Source organism: Vulpes lagopus, chromosome 5 (assembly GCF_018345385.1).
Source record: "Vulpes lagopus strain Blue_001 chromosome 5, ASM1834538v1, whole genome shotgun sequence".
NCBI classification, from domain to species: Eukaryota; Metazoa; Chordata; class Mammalia; order Carnivora; family Canidae; genus Vulpes; species Vulpes lagopus.
In genome coordinates, this window is record NC_054828.1 from 85,127,908 (window position 1) to 85,144,734 (window position 16,827).

Below are 16,827 nucleotides of genomic sequence, written 5' to 3' on the forward strand. Positions count from 1 at the left end.
TGTGCATGCGTGTGTGTGTGTGTGTGTGTGTGTGTGTGTGTGTGTATACAATTCTACGCTCTATCAACGCTATTGTGGAAAGTCAGTGAAGTACCCTAAGAAGCACAAGAGTTCTGTGATCAATAGTTTTAGTCCTAGCATCAATTCCTTCTAGAAAAGTATTTGGGGCAAAATACCTGTGGCAGATTTGAATATGGTAGAACAAAATTCACAAAGTTTTAGGGACAGTAAGGTAAGCTTCACTGTTCCACTTAATAAGAGCTAATTTCCTAAAGATGAGTGATGATCCCTTTACTCTGGTAACAAACAGGTTGCCATGGCAATAGGAATCTCTGACAACACTAGGAAGCTCCTCTCTGATTTGCTTCATTGCTGGGTGGCATTTCAGAGGATGGTCTTTTCCTGGTCAGAGCTCCACTGGGGACTGACGCCTGGGGCCACTGTAATGCTATCTTGGGAGCATCAGACCTAGAGCCTGGTGTCTGCAGAATCAGGTGGGCGTCACACAGGTCTGAGGCAGGCATGAGGCTGCCATGGCTTTAGGGGACCCCGGTGGTCCCTGCCTCACCTATGATCTGTGGTAAGGAGCCACCATCCAAATCCAGCAGCACCGTTCCCGTCTGCAAGCATGTCCGCAGCTCGAAGAGGCTGTGCAGAGACAGTGTGGACACATGGGGCTTGCTCCAGCGTTCGCCTCCTTCCTCTACCTTTTCTTCAAACTTTATCCACCTGGAAGGGGTCAGGATGGGGTTCAGGATGGCCAGTGCCCTCAGGAGGAGCCCCCATTGGATTTCCTCAGGGCAAGGAGTGTTGGCCCGGAAGTCATGCGCATGCATGTTGTTGGGAAGGCAGAGGATCTTGGGAACCCCCTCATTCTACCCCCCCCCACTTCTCCTGATGCTGTTGTGCTCAAGGCAATGTGACATCCAGAGGATGACCATAAATGGGCATAAGGGATCTTTTTGAGGGTGGCAGAAATGTTCCAAAACTGGATTTGGTGATGGTTGTGCAACTCTGTACATTTACTAAAAATCATTTACTTGAACATTTAAAATGAAAGAAGTTGACTTAAACTTAAAATAACTTAAAATAATAAAATAACTTAAAATAATAAAATAACTTAAAATAAAATAATAATAAAAATAATAAAGCTGTTAAATAAAAAGTATCACTTGGAACCTGGTTACCCAGGGTTGGTCACACATGTGTCTAGTGTCTGCCTTATGGGGGTGTAGTTTGCCAGGAGCAAAGATAGCATTCCTGACAAAAAAGTATTTCCCCACAGCTTCTGCTGAAGGGCCTGGAGATTCTACACGTCAACCGTGGGTTTTGGTTCTCAAAGTTCATATTAAAAATCCATGTCATCTGGGGAAGGAAAGAAATTAAACCAAGGATATGTAGGAATTTGTTCTTTCTAGAAGACAGAATCAGAGGCTGGGTGGAGCTGAGAGGGAAGGCGGGGAACAGCCCAGCAGAGGGCAGCACCAGAAAGCCCAGACAGTGCAGTCAGCAGGCTCTGCTTTGCATGATGTCAACCCCAAGTTAGTGGGTAGCTTCAAGCTAGTCCAATCAAAATCCCAAAAGAGTATTTTTGGACCATGACTAATTCTGAAGTTTTCTGAAAAGTCAATGTCCGAAAATGGTTGGGGAAAGTCTAAAAAAGAAGGATGGGGACTGCCATGCTTTTAGCAGATATAGAAACTGGCCTAAAAGCTGGAGTAATTAACAGTGTGATTCCCATCAAGATATAGACAAAGAGATCAATGAACAACGGTCCAGAAGCAGACCAGGCTGCCATGGGAATTTGTGTTTTGATAGAGGAGGTTTTTAAAAGATGACTAATTTAAAAATAAGAATAAAAAAAGTTACCTGTCTCTTATTTCTCACCAAGCACAATATTAAATTCTACATAGATTAAAATCTAAACATAAAGTTAAATCTATGATGAAATATTATTAGCTAATAAAAAGAGAAGAAACTCTGACACATGCTACAACATGGATGAGCCTCAAAGACTTTACACTATGTGAGATAAGCCAGGCACAGAGGATGAACACTGTGTGATTCCACTTATGTGGAGACCCAGAATAGTTAAATTCATAGAGACAGGAAGTAGAATGGCAGCTGCCAGGGGATAAGGAGTGCAGAGAGTGGGAGTTACTGTTTGATGGGTAGAGTTTCAGTTTTGCAAGATGAGAAAAGTTCTGGAGATGGATGGTGGTGATGGTTACTCCATTACCCTAGGTGAATATACCTAAGTCCACAGAACTGTACACTTAACAATGGTTGAAATGGTAAAATTCATGTTATGTATATTTTACCATAATTAAAATAAATAAATAAAAATATATAAACAACAATTCAAATATACTAGAAGAGAGTATAGGAGAATCTTCTTATATTCTTGGTTGTATAGAAAGAACTGCTAAACAATATATAAAACCACTAGGGGAAAAAATGGGCAGATTTTGTTACATAAAAGTAAACAAAACTCCTGTATTATAAAATAAGACAAAGTTCCAAAAAATACAACATAGTGGGGAAAATATTTATAACACACAGGGCATCAAAAAACTGGTGTTCGTAATATAACACAACTCCTTCACATCAAAGAAAAACTCACATTACCCAATTGAAAAGTGAACACTTCTGGAAAGAAATGAAGATGGCCAAAATATTTTCAACTTTACTAGGAATCAAGGACATTTAAATTACTGCAAATGGAATGGCATTCTTCACTTCTCACATTGGCAAAAATGAAAAAGACTGGTGACTTCCAGTGTTGGTGAAAACACAGGGTTGTAGGTGTTGTCTTACTGGATGTGTGTACATAGTGTAAGTTTGCATGTATACCCTGAGTGTATGTATATAGCATAGCAGCACGGTCTTGGTATGGGGAATTGGGCAGCTGCTTTCAATATGTAGCGTGCACATCTTTTGATTCAGTGGTTCTATTTCCAGGAAATTATCCCAGAAATATCCTTACACATTTGCACACCATAATATGTATACAAGGATTCATTCACCTGTTCATTATGGTGAAGAACTGGAAACTGCCAGTTTGTGGTAGGGGCATGGTCATATCTGTTCCCTATACTCCTGCTGCAGAATACCCCTCAGAGGTAAAAAGTGTGAGGGTGAACTATGCATACTGACATGATAGACAATACCATCCTATTTTATAAAAAAAAAAAAAAGAAAGAAAGAAAAAAGAAAAGAAAGAAAGAAACAAACAAACAAACACACACAGATCTGTGTGTAAGGCCACATGTATCTAAAAGTTCCTGGCAGAAGCTTTGGAAGGCTACCCATCAAATGGTTAACAATGAGTCTGGGAGAGGAGAGGATTTGCTGGTGGGGGAGGGGTTAAGAGACTCTTAGTCAGTTTGGATTAATTGGTATAGTAACAGGGAGGCCTCTGGAGCTAGACAACCGGGTTGTGAGTCCCAGCTCCCTCATTAGCTGTGGAACTTGTCATTTTTTTTCTTCAGGAATAATAGTGTGTAGCAATTAGAGCAGAGCCCAGCATATAATGCACATACTGTGTCAGTAACTAATGTAAAATAAATAACATTGCTGTTGTAATTTTAGAAACAATAAAAAATAAAGTAGAGGCATTCAAAGATCTTGTAACCAGAGGACACCATGGTTGATATTTCAAGGACTATCATTATTGTTTTATTTACTTATTTTTGAGAGAGAAAGAGCATGCACTTGAGGGGGAGGGGAGGGAAGGGGTAAAGGGGTAAAAGGGGGGGGGGAGACAGAGAGAGAATCTTAAGCAGGCCCCATGCCAGAGCAGAGCCCAACGTGGAGCTCGATCCTACCACCCTGAGATCATGACCTGAGCTGAAATCAAGAGTCTGACACTTAACCAATTGAGACACCCAAGCACCCCTCCATGCCTATCATGGTTATGAAAGCACATGTGTACATGTACACACACAGTTTTACATTAAGGATACCATAAGAAAAAAAATACCATAAGGACCTAATATCTATTGGAGATTATTTCATGTCCACAAATGTCTATAAATATTCGTATCATCTTAAAGGTTTTTTAAAAAAGATTTTATTTATTTATTAATGAAAAGCACAGAGAGCAAGGAAGGCAGACATAGGGAGAAGAAGCAGGCTCCCTGCAGGGAGCCCGATATGGGACTCAATTCCAGGACCCCAGGATCATGCCCTGAGCCAAAGGCAGATGCTCAACCACTGAGCCACCCATGTGCCCCCATCTTAAAGGCTCTTTAGTATTATTTTATTATATGAATGGACCACAGTTGATATGAATTTAGGTTATTTCTTGGTGACATTTAGGTTATTTCTAATTAATCTTTATTACAAACACGGCTGGCTTGAATATCCTTGGCCCTGCTCAATAATTTCCTTAGTGACATTTAGGTTATTTCTAATTAATCTTTATTACAAACAAGGCTGGCTTGAATATCCTTGGTCCTGCTCAATAATTTCCTTAGGATAAACTCTCAGAAGTGGAATTGCTGTGTCTGCATATTTTTAAGTGTGTGATATACATCCCCAAACTGTTCTCCAGAAAGCTTCTGCCAATTTACATCTCTGTCAATGTACAGGAAACCTCACATTACCCTGAAGTCTCTCAAATCCTGATATTCTCTTTTTTCACTTCTGTTCCTTTGGTAATTGAAAATTTACATCATATTTGCATTCTTTGAATTACAAATGAGGTTGGACATTTTTTCCTTTATCAGATTTCCTCTTTACACAATTGTGTGAGAACTTTGCATTACGAATGTTTGACATCCTGACTTACTACATTTATTTGAGATCAGTTAACCAGGTGCCTGGCAGGGCCTTGGGGGCTCAAATGGACATAAGGTGGAAGGTTTAGAAAATTCACTATGGAAACTGGAGTGGATGCCACACATACACTTGCCTCATATTTACCAAAGTGCAGCTTTTTTAAATGGGAAAATCTGTTTTGGGGGAACATCAGCTAAATTCTGGTAGATCCAAGTCTGTATGAAGTCAGTACAAAGGTTTCCTAAAAGTTGTATTAATATAAGGGTTTGTTGGGGATCCCTGGGTGGCTCAGCGGTTTAGTGCCTGCCTTTGGCCCAGGGCGTGATCCTGGAGTCCCGGGATCGAGTCCCATGTCAGGCTTCCTGTATGGAGCCTGCTTCTCCCTCTGCCTATGTCTCTGCCTCTCTCTCTCTCTCTCTCTCTCTATCATGAATAAATAAATAAAATCTTTAAAATATATATATATAAGGTTTTGTAAGGAAGAGATCAAAGGATCAGTCCAAATGTTCTGACTGAGAAGATGCTTACCTTCTCCTTGAGAGTCTTTCTCCCATGCAAGCAATCACATTGCTGTTTTTTTTTTTAATATGCAAGATAAATTATACTGTCACCTTGCCACTGAAGACCCTTTGCTAGTCCACGGTCTTGCCCTATCCACTCAAAGGTGTGACATATCCCAGTACATGGGGCCACTTGGGTTGACTGTTTTCTATACTGTCTCATAAACATCCTGGGTGAACCTTCTCAGGCATTTCTCTGCCATGACATCCATTCTTCAGTTTTCTGCCTATACTAATACAACTCTACCTGGATGGAGTAGGTGAAACTTTGAGGTTTCACTTTGAAACATCCTCTATTAACTCCAGGTGGCACAGACAATAGGCTCTCTCTGCCTCCCTGAATTTCTGCTATTTATACTGTGTTAGGTCTCATAAAACATTAGTTCTATATACAAACAAAGACATCAACCTACCTGAACATAGTCTGCAGAAAAGCAAAGTTACCTATTTTCAGGTTCAGGACAACATCAGATCTAGTCTCCTACTACCAACATCCCTTGAGAACTTGATTTCAAAAAAATTCCAGGATGCTCAACAACTTTACTAGAAACACCTCTCCAGGTCCTCCTTGCAACTATTTTGGGAATCTAGATGTTGAAACAGCTAGCCTGTGCCCTGAAACTTAATTTTATATTTTTAATGGTAACTACTAGACTTTGAGCTCACTTTTACCTTGAGTGGAACATGGAAACACAGAGGACCCAAGATCTGGAGTGATGGTTTTCAATTTTGGCTGCCTATTAGAATTGCCTTGCCTAGAGATTTTGTAAAATAGGTATCAGATGCCTAGATGGTCACTCCTTCAGGAGGGTGGCCTGGCCATGGAAACTCCCAGTTTATATAACAGTGCCCTGAGGACTGAGGAGCCCTTACTCTGGAATCATATAGAACTGTGTCACTTAGGGAAGTTGGACTTGTCTGGGGTCCCAATGCAGACAAGTAGCTCTGTGCACATGGGTCCCACCCTCCTTATACAAGAGGAAACATGTTCTCTTTCTCTTAGAATGGCTTTGAGAACACCAGCTGAAAGGCAGAACTGTATCTCCAGAGTCTCCTTCCTAGCATGGCCATTTTTAAATTTTGTTTCCCTAATTTTTATAACTGGAGTACATACTCTATATCAGTGTGTCTCAAATTTTAATGTACATACAAATCACACAGAGATACTGTTAAAATACAGATTCTGATTCAGCAGATTTGGGGGTGATCTCAGATTCTGCATTTCTAATAAGTTCCCAGGCACGCCTACACTGCTGGTCTTCAGATTACTTTTAAGGGTTGTGGATCTATATAGTAAAATGCCTTTTTTCCTGTTTTCCAGATATGACCCCTTCATTTTCCACTGCCCATCAAGAGGGTCACTTCCTCTCAAACCTCTCCCAGTCTTCCTATTTCTCCAATTGTAAACACTGAGGACAGGGTTCTCAAACTTACACACACATCAGTATCACTGGTTTAGGCTTAGGAAAATATGGATTACTGGGTCTCAATCCTAAAGTTTCTGATTTCATAGGTGTCGGGTAGAGGGGAGACTGCACCAAGGATTTGGACATTTCTAACAAGTTCCCAGGTGATGCTGATGCTGTGATCTAGGGACCACACTTTAAGAACCACTATCCTAGGATAATGATTCTTAAACCTGGTTGCACAGAAAAATACCTCAGATGCTTTTAAAATCTTGATGTAGTGGGTAAAGTCTTGCTTTGAAGAATGACGGGGGTTTAACCACTTTTCAGAATGAATAAAGGAATGGGCTCTCTAAAAAGTCTCTGACCAGAACCTTGCTTAAAAATTCTCAGAAGCCTGATAAAATGGTTAATGTGTAATCCCAAGCAACTCATTACAAAATGACCTTTATACCATGATTGGCTTCAGAAAGTAGGGAATTAGAGTTGGGGAAGCAGGTCAAGTGGAAAGAAAATCTCTGGCTGGAAAAGAACTTGCAGGGATTTTGTCCAGGCGGGGGGCAGGCACCAGGTACCCTTCTTCTGGCTGGGGTGGAGCTGGACAGAACCTTGAAGAGTCACATGTCACAGAAAGCAGTTCTCTGTCATGCAAAGGGAATCTGAAACCGAGGCCTTTTCTGTGACTTGTAACTTGGCCACAGATACAACTGCTGCACAGAAGCTGCACAGAAGCTGCTGTGGAGTTAATACCAACAGTAGTAGAAAGTGTCACAGAACAAACTACCAGGTACCCCTGAGGCTTTCCAACACTTAAACCCAGGTTGTGAGAAGAAGAGGAGGTTCTCCTTTTAGGCCCTGGAAAAAGCTGAAAACTAGGAGACCTGAATTGTAGCTCTATCCTCAGATAGAGATTTAAATTATAACCCCACTTGCCCTGCCCTGGCTAGCATATCAGTGGTTCTTGACCTCATATGCATTCATGGCATCTGGGAGCTTGTTACAAATTCCAACACTGAGGGCTGAATCCCAGGCTAATGACACCAGAATCTCAGGGGCCTGAGAAGTGGACATCAGTACTTTTAAAAAGAAGACACAGGTCTTTAAGGGGACACTGAGCAGGCCATGTGCGCGGTCAGCTAAGAGTAAAATCTGGAGAATATAGATAAACATTTTGATTGGAGTGAAGGTCATTTCTTTCTGTGCTTATTTTGCATATCATTATTATTAAATTGTGTCCTGGTTAATTTGTTTGTAAAAACTCCCCTTAGAGGGCAGCCCGGGTGGCTCAGTGGTTTAGCGCTGCCTTCAGCCCAGGGCCTGATCCTGGACACCTGGGATCGAGTCCTATGTCAGGCTCCCAGGCATGGAGCTTGCTTCTCCCTCTTCCTGTGCCTCTGCCTCTCTCTCTCTATCTCAAAAAAAATATATATATATATATATTTTTTATAATATATAAGATATATATATTTTTATAATATATGATATATATATATATATCTTTAAAAATCTTTTAAAAATTCCCCTTAGAATATCCTAAATTTAAAGATTAAAAAAATATAGGGGCATCTGGCTGGTTCAGTCAGAAGAGCACATGACTCTTGATCTTGGGGTTGTGAGTTCAAGCACTATGTGGAGTACAAAGATTTCTTACACTAAAAATAAAGATAAAAAATATGTATAGAATGCAACCTTTAATATTAAGGTTATGTTGCCTCTAAACATTTGTTGTAAGACTTCTATTTGTGTGAGTTTATTGCTTAGATGAAGTTATGCTGACTCACATAAAAGTTGAGAAGTACACACTTAACACTGTGATGATTCTCCATCTCCATGGCCTCAGACTTTATTCTGTAACTCTCCCATCCCTACCCCATTACCCATTGTCCAAAGACTTGACTTCCATGTATCAGTTACAAAGCATCAAGACATGGTGTTTTTTGCTTGCTGCTAGGGCCAGCTGGTAATAAATTTTGATACTTTAAGAGATTCATTTCTTAAAAGTAATATGAATGAATTTCCTCCCATCATCCAGCAAAGCTGTTTAACTTAATTTGAGTCATATCAATGCCCTGAAATTTTCAGCAGAAACCAAAGTCCAGTGTTCATTCTCTTATGGGCCATTGAAGAATTTTCCTGGAGATGTCTAGGAGATATCATTAGATATTCCCTAGTTCAGTCTTTGAAAGAGGCACCAAGAGATGATAAAAGGGGAACTCCTAAGCTAATTCTTTCCTATTCCTACAACTTATTTGGCAAATTCTTACTACATAATGATAAACGCATGCATTAAAATATGTATGTGAAGTAATACAAAAAGTTATTTCTACAACTGATTAAAATTATACATATGGTATGTATGTTCACAAACCAAACTTGCCAGTGAACTTGAAAGATTATAAAGTATAAAAGACTGAGTGGGAAGGCATGAATCAAGGGTCATCATGTATATGTGGAAGTTTAGAAGGTATCAGTAAGACAAAAGCATCACAAGTCTCTTGTGGTATCCACCTCAGAACAGACTCAGAAATTTGTCTTTTTATAGTCCCAGAGATGACTGGGTCCAAGGATACTGACTAATGCAATCAAATTCACAAGGACTGATGTATAAACCTAAATTTACAATGAGATTTACAATAGTTACAAAGTTAGTTACTGTCATCTTGTAATCTTTGCTTTCTCTCCTTACAGGCAGATGCACCAGGAAAGCCAGACTATTATTAGAAAGATATAGAATCATGATTGAGGTTTAAGTGACTCAAATATTTAATAGGATAAAATGTCTGGAATCTTCTATCTCTGCAAATGAAATTTACCTGGGACCAGACACGTGGACACCTCTGTCCTAGACTGTTCTGGAACAAATCCCATGTGCTTTCATGGCTGACTAACTCCCTGTGATTGAAAGTCTCTCCTTGAAGAAATGTGTGGGAAATATCAGGAAGGGAGACAGAACATAAAGACTCCTAACTCTGGGAAACCAACTAGGGGTGGTGGAAGGGGAGGAGGGCGGGGGTTGGGGGGGAATGGGTGACGGGCACTGAGGGGGACACTTGACGGGATGAGCACTGGGTGTTATTCTGTATGTTGGTAAATTGAACACCAATAAAAATTAATTTATTAAAAAAAAAAAAGAAAGTCTCTCCTTTTGCTAGCATAGGAGTCTTCTCTCAGGGCCTTTAGTTATGCAGTGCAATTTGGGTATTACTGGAGAATAACTTCTCAAAAAAGTGCACTCAGCAGTGAGCTGGCAGGGAGGAGGCCGAGGTGTGTCATTCCAGGAGCTGTGGTCAATGGAATAGGTGTGGGCACTCTGCCCCCAAGCTCATGCATTTGGTGAAGGGTCTTTCCTGTTGCATATCATGTCTTCATTCATGGGTAAGGGAGAGCCCACAGCTAAGTGAGTGCCATCAGACACAGCTACTGGCAAATTCCTAACTGGTTCCTTCAGGGAAAGGTTTCAATCAAATCTCTCTGAAGGCCACTTTTCTGTGTGTCCAGGAGGCTTTTGTAATTATTTCCAAAGGACTGTCATTTATAGACTTGTCATTCTCCATCACAGTCTGCTAACACCTGCTCCTTACTGCCTCTCAGGAAAGGCCCTCTTCTCTACCTGGATGCTCTCTCTCCCACCTCTGCTGTTCAGGCCCTAGTTCAAAGGTCACTTCATCCCTGCAAAGCCTCCCCAGGGACCCAGCTTGAAGAGACTGCTCCTTCCTCTGACTCCCATTCCATCCTGTGTCATTTATCACATGGCACTCAATATAACAACAGTGGCTAAATCATACTGAGCACATATTATGTGCCAGGTGTTATATTAAGTATTTTACATATATTATCTCACTGAATCCTCAAATCAGCCCCTTGAGGAAGATCTGGTACTATTACTGTCCAGGTTAGGAGGCCAGAGACTCAAAGGAAGGAACCTGCTCAAGGTCATGCAGCTTATAAGAGTAAGCCTTTGGACTCTAGAGCTCTGTCCTCATCACTCCACAATATATCCCTGGGTTTTAGTTACCCATGTATATGAAAACACACCTGCCTTTTACACTAGATCAGGGGTCAAAAACCCCATCCCATGGGTTAAAAGTGCCTCACAGCTTGCTTTTGTATGGCCAGCTAGCTAAGAATGGTGTTTACATTTTTAAAAAGTAGTAAGAAAGGAGAAGGAAAAGGAGAAGAAGAAAAAGATCATATGTGGTCAGAAAACCTAAAATACTATTAGTCCCTTAGAAGAATTTTGTTGACACCTGCACCAGGTCATAAGCATCTTGAGGACAGATCCATGCATGGCTCACTTCAATTCTCCCACAGAACCTCATACAACATCCCCTAAAATATTTTTAGAATGAAAGGGAAAAAGTGTAGATAAGATAAACTTTCCAAAGTTCTCCTAGATCCACAGATTAAAGCTTTCACTTTTCCACCGCCCTAGGAATTGATAGTGACAATAGATGTCAATGTACAAAGATTGGATGTGATCTCTGAAGTGCTCATCCAAGAGGGGGACAGGTTACAAAACTACCACCTCTCACAGTGGCCTGAAGAATTCTGCAAATTCTGGTTAGCAGTAGAAGCACAACTGCAGCCAAAGAATAGATTACATAAAGTGCATATCTTCACTACTACATACGTGAAAAACACATATTTCGGATGTGTGTCTGCTCTGCTGCCATTCGTGGGGGTATGTTCTCCAAACCATGAACAGCCTTTCCTGAACCTTCCCATAACTCTGATTTAGGTCACAGTGATAAGACAACCAAAGTTGGGCAAATCAGGTGTCATTGAAGAATTAGGAATCAGGATGGATAAATAGCTACACAAGTGAGATGGTCACTTGAGGACAGCCCGGGTGGTTCAGCAGTTGAGCGCTGCCTTCAGCCCAGGGCCTGGTCCGGAAGTCCCAGGATCAAGTCCCACATCAGGCTCCCTGTATGGAGCCTGCTTCTCCCTCTGCCTGTATCTCTGCATCTTTCTCTCTCTCTGTGTCTCTCATGAATAAATAAATAAAATCTTTTTAAAAAAGAGAGATGGTCACTTGACTAGAGTAGATGCAAATGTGGAAGCTAAGGAATAGCCAAGGATGGGGAAGCCAGCTACAGAAGAGTGAAGAAGCTGCCCAGAGAGAAGTAGAAACCAGAAGCAGAGAAAGAGGACAGCCTGGCTTCCTGCACCCAGGCCTTGAGATATCTGACCATCCCTGAGTACTATGAAGTCATCCTACATTCTGTTGATGCTCCCTCCTTTTGCATAAGTTAGTTTGAGTGGGCTTCTGTTACTTGTGGCCTAACATGCCCTAACAAAGACAGGGGCATTTCTCTCTCCTTTGGCCATCGTACACAGGCTCTGACAGCTCACTTGAACTTAGGCTATGGTTGTGGAGCTGGACATATCAGACAGGGAGGCTCTTGACTTTAGCATAAAGAACACCTGGCAAAGGGTTTTCAGGGAGGTCTATTCCTTCAGCATCTCTGGAGTCTAACAGTTCTGATCCTGACAACACAGGAGACATAACCACCAAAATCAATTTGTGGACCTTGTTTTGATTTGAAGTTGTATAAACCAACAATAAATGGATGTTTTTGAGACAATTAGGGAAATTTGAATGTAGACTATCATATTAAGGAATTGTTCTCAATTTTGTTAGGAGATATAATGACATTGCGGTTATGTTTATAAAAGAAGCCTAATTTCATAAAGTTGTATGCTAAAATGTTTACAACAAGTGGAATTTTCTTTAAAACATTGCAGCAGAAACAAAATTCCTAAAAGCAGACCAAAAAAGTGGTGAAGATAGATCAGTATTAATCATTGATGAAGCTGGGTAATAGATATATGGGGGCTCAAAATGTTTTACTTATGGTGTGTGAAACTTTCCTTAATAAAAAATTATAAGTAGATAGCTATTTAGATATTTAAAAGTTAAAAATATATATTTGGATTTAGACAAATATGTATTTATATACTTATATATATGTAGGTGGATGAATCAACTGGTGTCTTGGCATGCAAGGTAGTCTGATGGTGGGGTTTCTTCCCTCTTGACAACTGCATCTGTGGGAGCCAACCAAGGATTTTGTTGGTTGTAGAGAGGTGATCTTCCTGCTGACTAGCTTCTAGGGATTCTGAGGAACTACCAGCTAGTCAAGCCACATCCAAGCGGAGGCCTGCCCTCTCTCCTCACTTAGCTAGCCTTCCTATCCCAATCACTAGCCAGGTAATCCTATCTTACTATCCTGAGCCCACCAGGTGATGGTGTTGTGTCACTGCCTGGCTGTCCCCACAGGTGCAGACTGGTGCTTCCCCAACCTGATGGCAGGTGCTTTGAAGGTGGCTCCTCTAGGGGTGTTGGGTCTCATGCATCTCCTACCCTGAGCTGTGCTACTATAAGTGATCACTAAGTCCCTGGGGATAGACACACAGTTCACAGGAAGAGTGCTGGCTGCAAGCAGGGCCTCTGAGGCCTGGGGGAACGTTGCCTACTTCTACCTGGGCCTTGATCCAGGTTCTGATCCGCATAAAATCGCTTTTGCCCACTTTCTCAGCATAAGTGTCAGATATCAGTGTTTGACTAGTGGAGGGAGAGGGAAGGACAATGTTAGCTATTGGATGTGCAAGCGGCTTGATAAAGACAGTGTAACTATTCAGACCAGGAAGTAAGTAGCCAGTCAAACAACTTTAAAAACTTTCATCTGAAAAAAAGAAAAAAAGAACAAAGAAACAAAGAAAAACAAAACAAAAAAACAACAAAAAAAAACTTTCATCTGGCCACAAATCTCCACACATGACTCCACTGCAGGAAAACAGGAGGCCCCAGGCCTGCCAGCAGCTCACCTGCCTTAGGACCACCTGGCTACCTGCAGCTCCCACACTCAGCTCGTGGGCTCCTCACCTTCTCCAACAAGAAATGGCACTGGCAGTCACCAGCCCTTCCACTCCTGTGAGGAACCCCCAAGCCTCTCTGCAGCTGCCCTGCTCCCTCAGGCCTGTCACATAGAAGGGATATGGCCTTCCTAGCTGGGGGCTCAGGGCTGTGCACCCTGACCCCCCTTCCTCTCTCCCCCCGCCACCCCCGTGCCCCCTAGCAGCTCCTAAACCATTCTCCTTCATCTGGCTTTTTTCCATCAGCATTCAGTATGCTCAGATTTCTTATGCTTACAGACACAGAACAAAAGCCTCCCTTGAGAGTCCTAACTACCACCTTCCACAGACAAGCATCTTAGAAGAATTGTTCCATGGAACCCACCCTCCATTCTGATTTCTCCACCCTCTACCCCATGCCACCCAGGACTGCTCTCATCTCTCCATCTTATGGATACTCTTCATTTCTTCCCTCCTTTGTTGGCCACTCCTTCCTTTTAATTTTTTTAAGATTTTATTAATTTATTCATGAGAGACAGAGAGAGAGGCAGAGATATAGGCAGAGGGAGAAGCAGGCTTCCTGTGGGAGCCCAATGTGGGACTTGATCCCAGGACCCTGGGATCACGACCTGAGCCAAAGGCGGATGCTCAACCACTGAGCCACCCAGGTGCCCCTGGCCACTCCTTCCATCTTGAATGTCTCCCTGCCCCTGGTTTCCAGGACACAGCACTCCTCTTGTTTCCCTCCTGCCTCTCTGGTTGCTCTTCCTCAACTCTATGGTGGGCTCCACTCCCTCTGCCCATCCCTCAAAATGTTAGTGATCTGGAGATTCTGCCCTGGCAACTCTCCTCACTTCACAGACCTCAAGGGCCTTACCCTTTAAAAAAAAAAAAAAAAAAGTTTTTTTTTTTTTTTAAATTCATGAGAGACACACAGAGAGAGGCAGCAACGTAGAGGGAGAAGCAGGCTCTCCACAGGGAGCCCAATGCAGGACTCAACCCTAGGACCCCCGGGGATCATGACCTGAGCCAAAGGCAGATACTCAACCACTGAGCCACCCAGGTGCCCCAACTTTACCCTTTTCTAATGGGTTTGATCACTGACAAATCTGTGCTTCTATACCGAGCTCCAGACCTCTATCTCTACATGCCGACCTGCTGGACACTTCCCCCTTGCAGTTTCTTCAAACAGAACATGTCCCAGAGGGAACTCATCATCAAGATCCACCAGAACAAAACAAAATGCCCAACAAAATGAAACCTTGCTATTCCTCTTGTGTTTCCTAAATTTCTATCCCGAGTAACCTGCTTGCTCAAGCTGGAAAGCTGGGCATCTCCCTGATTGTCCTGATCCTCAACATGCTACCTGTCACTAAACCCTGCCAATTCTCCCTGTTAAGATAGGTCTCAAATCCTGTAAAAAGATCAGTGGCTTCCAGGGATTAGGGGAGAGAGAGATACAAATAAGCAGAGCACAGAAGATATTTAGGGCAGTGAAATTACTGTATATGATACCATAACAGTGGATGCATGTCCTTATACATGTCCAGACCCACAGTAGGTCCAATACCAAGAGTGGAGCCCAATGCAAACTCTGGCCACTCACTCTGCAGCCCAGCCACAGAGCATTTCTGCCCTTTCCTTTGTGTGTCCATCCTCCTTGCTCCAAGGACCTCTCCTTTCCCCCCTTCCATACCCTCTCCTCACTAATTCTGACCTATCTTTCAGGTCTCAGGGTGAATACCTCTTGCTCCTGGTTGTTTTCCTTCACCCCTGCTGTCTGGGCTAGGTGCCCCTACACTATGCTTTCACAGCACCCCATCCTCAAATGCCTTTTTATCCACTTCTATGCCCCATTCAACTGAAAGCCCAAGTTAGCAGGGACAGTATCTGTTGTGTTCATTTTGGTATCTCCAGCAGCTGGCTCAGGCTTACAGACAGTGAACACTTTGTAAATAACAGTTCAATGAATGGGGGTGCCTAGGTGGCTCAGGTCATGATCCTGGTGTCTTGGGGTGGAGCCCCGTGTCAGGAATCCTGCTCAGCAGGGAGTCTGCTTCTCCCTCTGCCTCTCCCCCTGCTCGCATGTGCACATGCGTGCTCTCCCAACTAAGTAAATAAAAATCTTTTAAAAACATAGTTAAATGAATGAATGAAGCTTGCTGACTTCTGTGCTAAGAGTTCTCAGCTTCCTATTCTGCTTTAATCCACAAAGTAGGCCCCTCTGGACTTATACATGTGATCACAGGTGAGTAGTGAGCAGAGGGCTGGGGGTGCCTTCTGCCCCAGACTAAGCAGGGAAATGATACTAGGGGGGCATTTTACAAGATCTTAAGTGGGAGAAATTTCAAAGCTGAGACAAAGCTCAGGCTTTCCCCTCTATCACATAGGAAGTGTGCAAGCATCTCCACAAGTAAGATGCTTTTGAAAATATATGGATCTGGTTTGACCCAATTAAGCGACCCACTTTTCCTGCCTTTCTTTCTGCCCTTTTCCTGGTTATCACACAAACATCCTCAAAGCAGGTATGTCTCATAAGAACCTCTGGAAAGTTCACTCGCTTTGTCCACTCTGAGTGGAGGATCAGAGGCAGCTTGGATTTGGAATTTGCTCTGAGAACTCTTGAAAGGCTCTGAGCTTTGGCTGTCTCTGAGTAACCCCAAAGGGCCCTCCACACTTGGGTGGGTTCCAGCCCAGGTCATTCTTCTCTTCCTGTCCTCACAGCCAGGCCGACTTGGGCTTGAGAGAAGACAGAATGCTGGGTGAATTATTTGCTGGAAGTGAGGGGGTTGTGTGCCCACTCCCACCTGACCCAGCCCTCCCTTCAGGCAAGGTCAGTATCCGCAAACAGCCAGCTGCATTTTCCTCCCGGGAATGTTAAAGAGGCTGAGTTAGTAAAAATCTATCTTATTAACAGCCTGACCTACTAGCATTGATCACACTAGAAGTGACGCCTGCACACACAGTCCCCATCATGTGCACAGGGGCAAGGCTTCAGTGGAGCGCAAAAAGCCATTTAAATCCGTCAAGGGCTCAAAACATCCTCCAAACTAATAACCCCCGACAAAGTACCACCAGAGAAAATTCCTTGCGGATTTGAGATTTTCACTCTGTTAATCTCCTAACTCAATAAAGCAAACACTCCTGCAGCAAATTAAATACTTTTATTAAAGGGTCCCTTCCTGCATTCCCTTTGATGTGGTATAGGCCTGCAACTCTCC

General features: G+C 42.6%; 1 protein-coding gene across 7 annotated transcripts in view; it reads right to left on the reverse strand.

Annotated features, from left to right (window-relative positions):
* SLC4A5 (solute carrier family 4 member 5) overlaps positions 1–16,827 on the reverse strand; it is a 118,626-nt gene that overhangs the window by 45,884 nt on the left and 55,915 nt on the right. For all 7 annotated transcript variants that reach the window (XR_005987717.1, XM_041754342.1, XM_041754339.1 and 4 more), the window contains one exon: positions 569–729. Coding sequence is in view for 6 of the 7 variants with exons in the window: in XM_041754342.1 (XP_041610276.1) it covers positions 569–729 (161 nt within the window). In the remaining variant the exon portion in view is untranslated. The remainder of the gene's footprint in view (positions 1–568; positions 730–16,827) is intronic.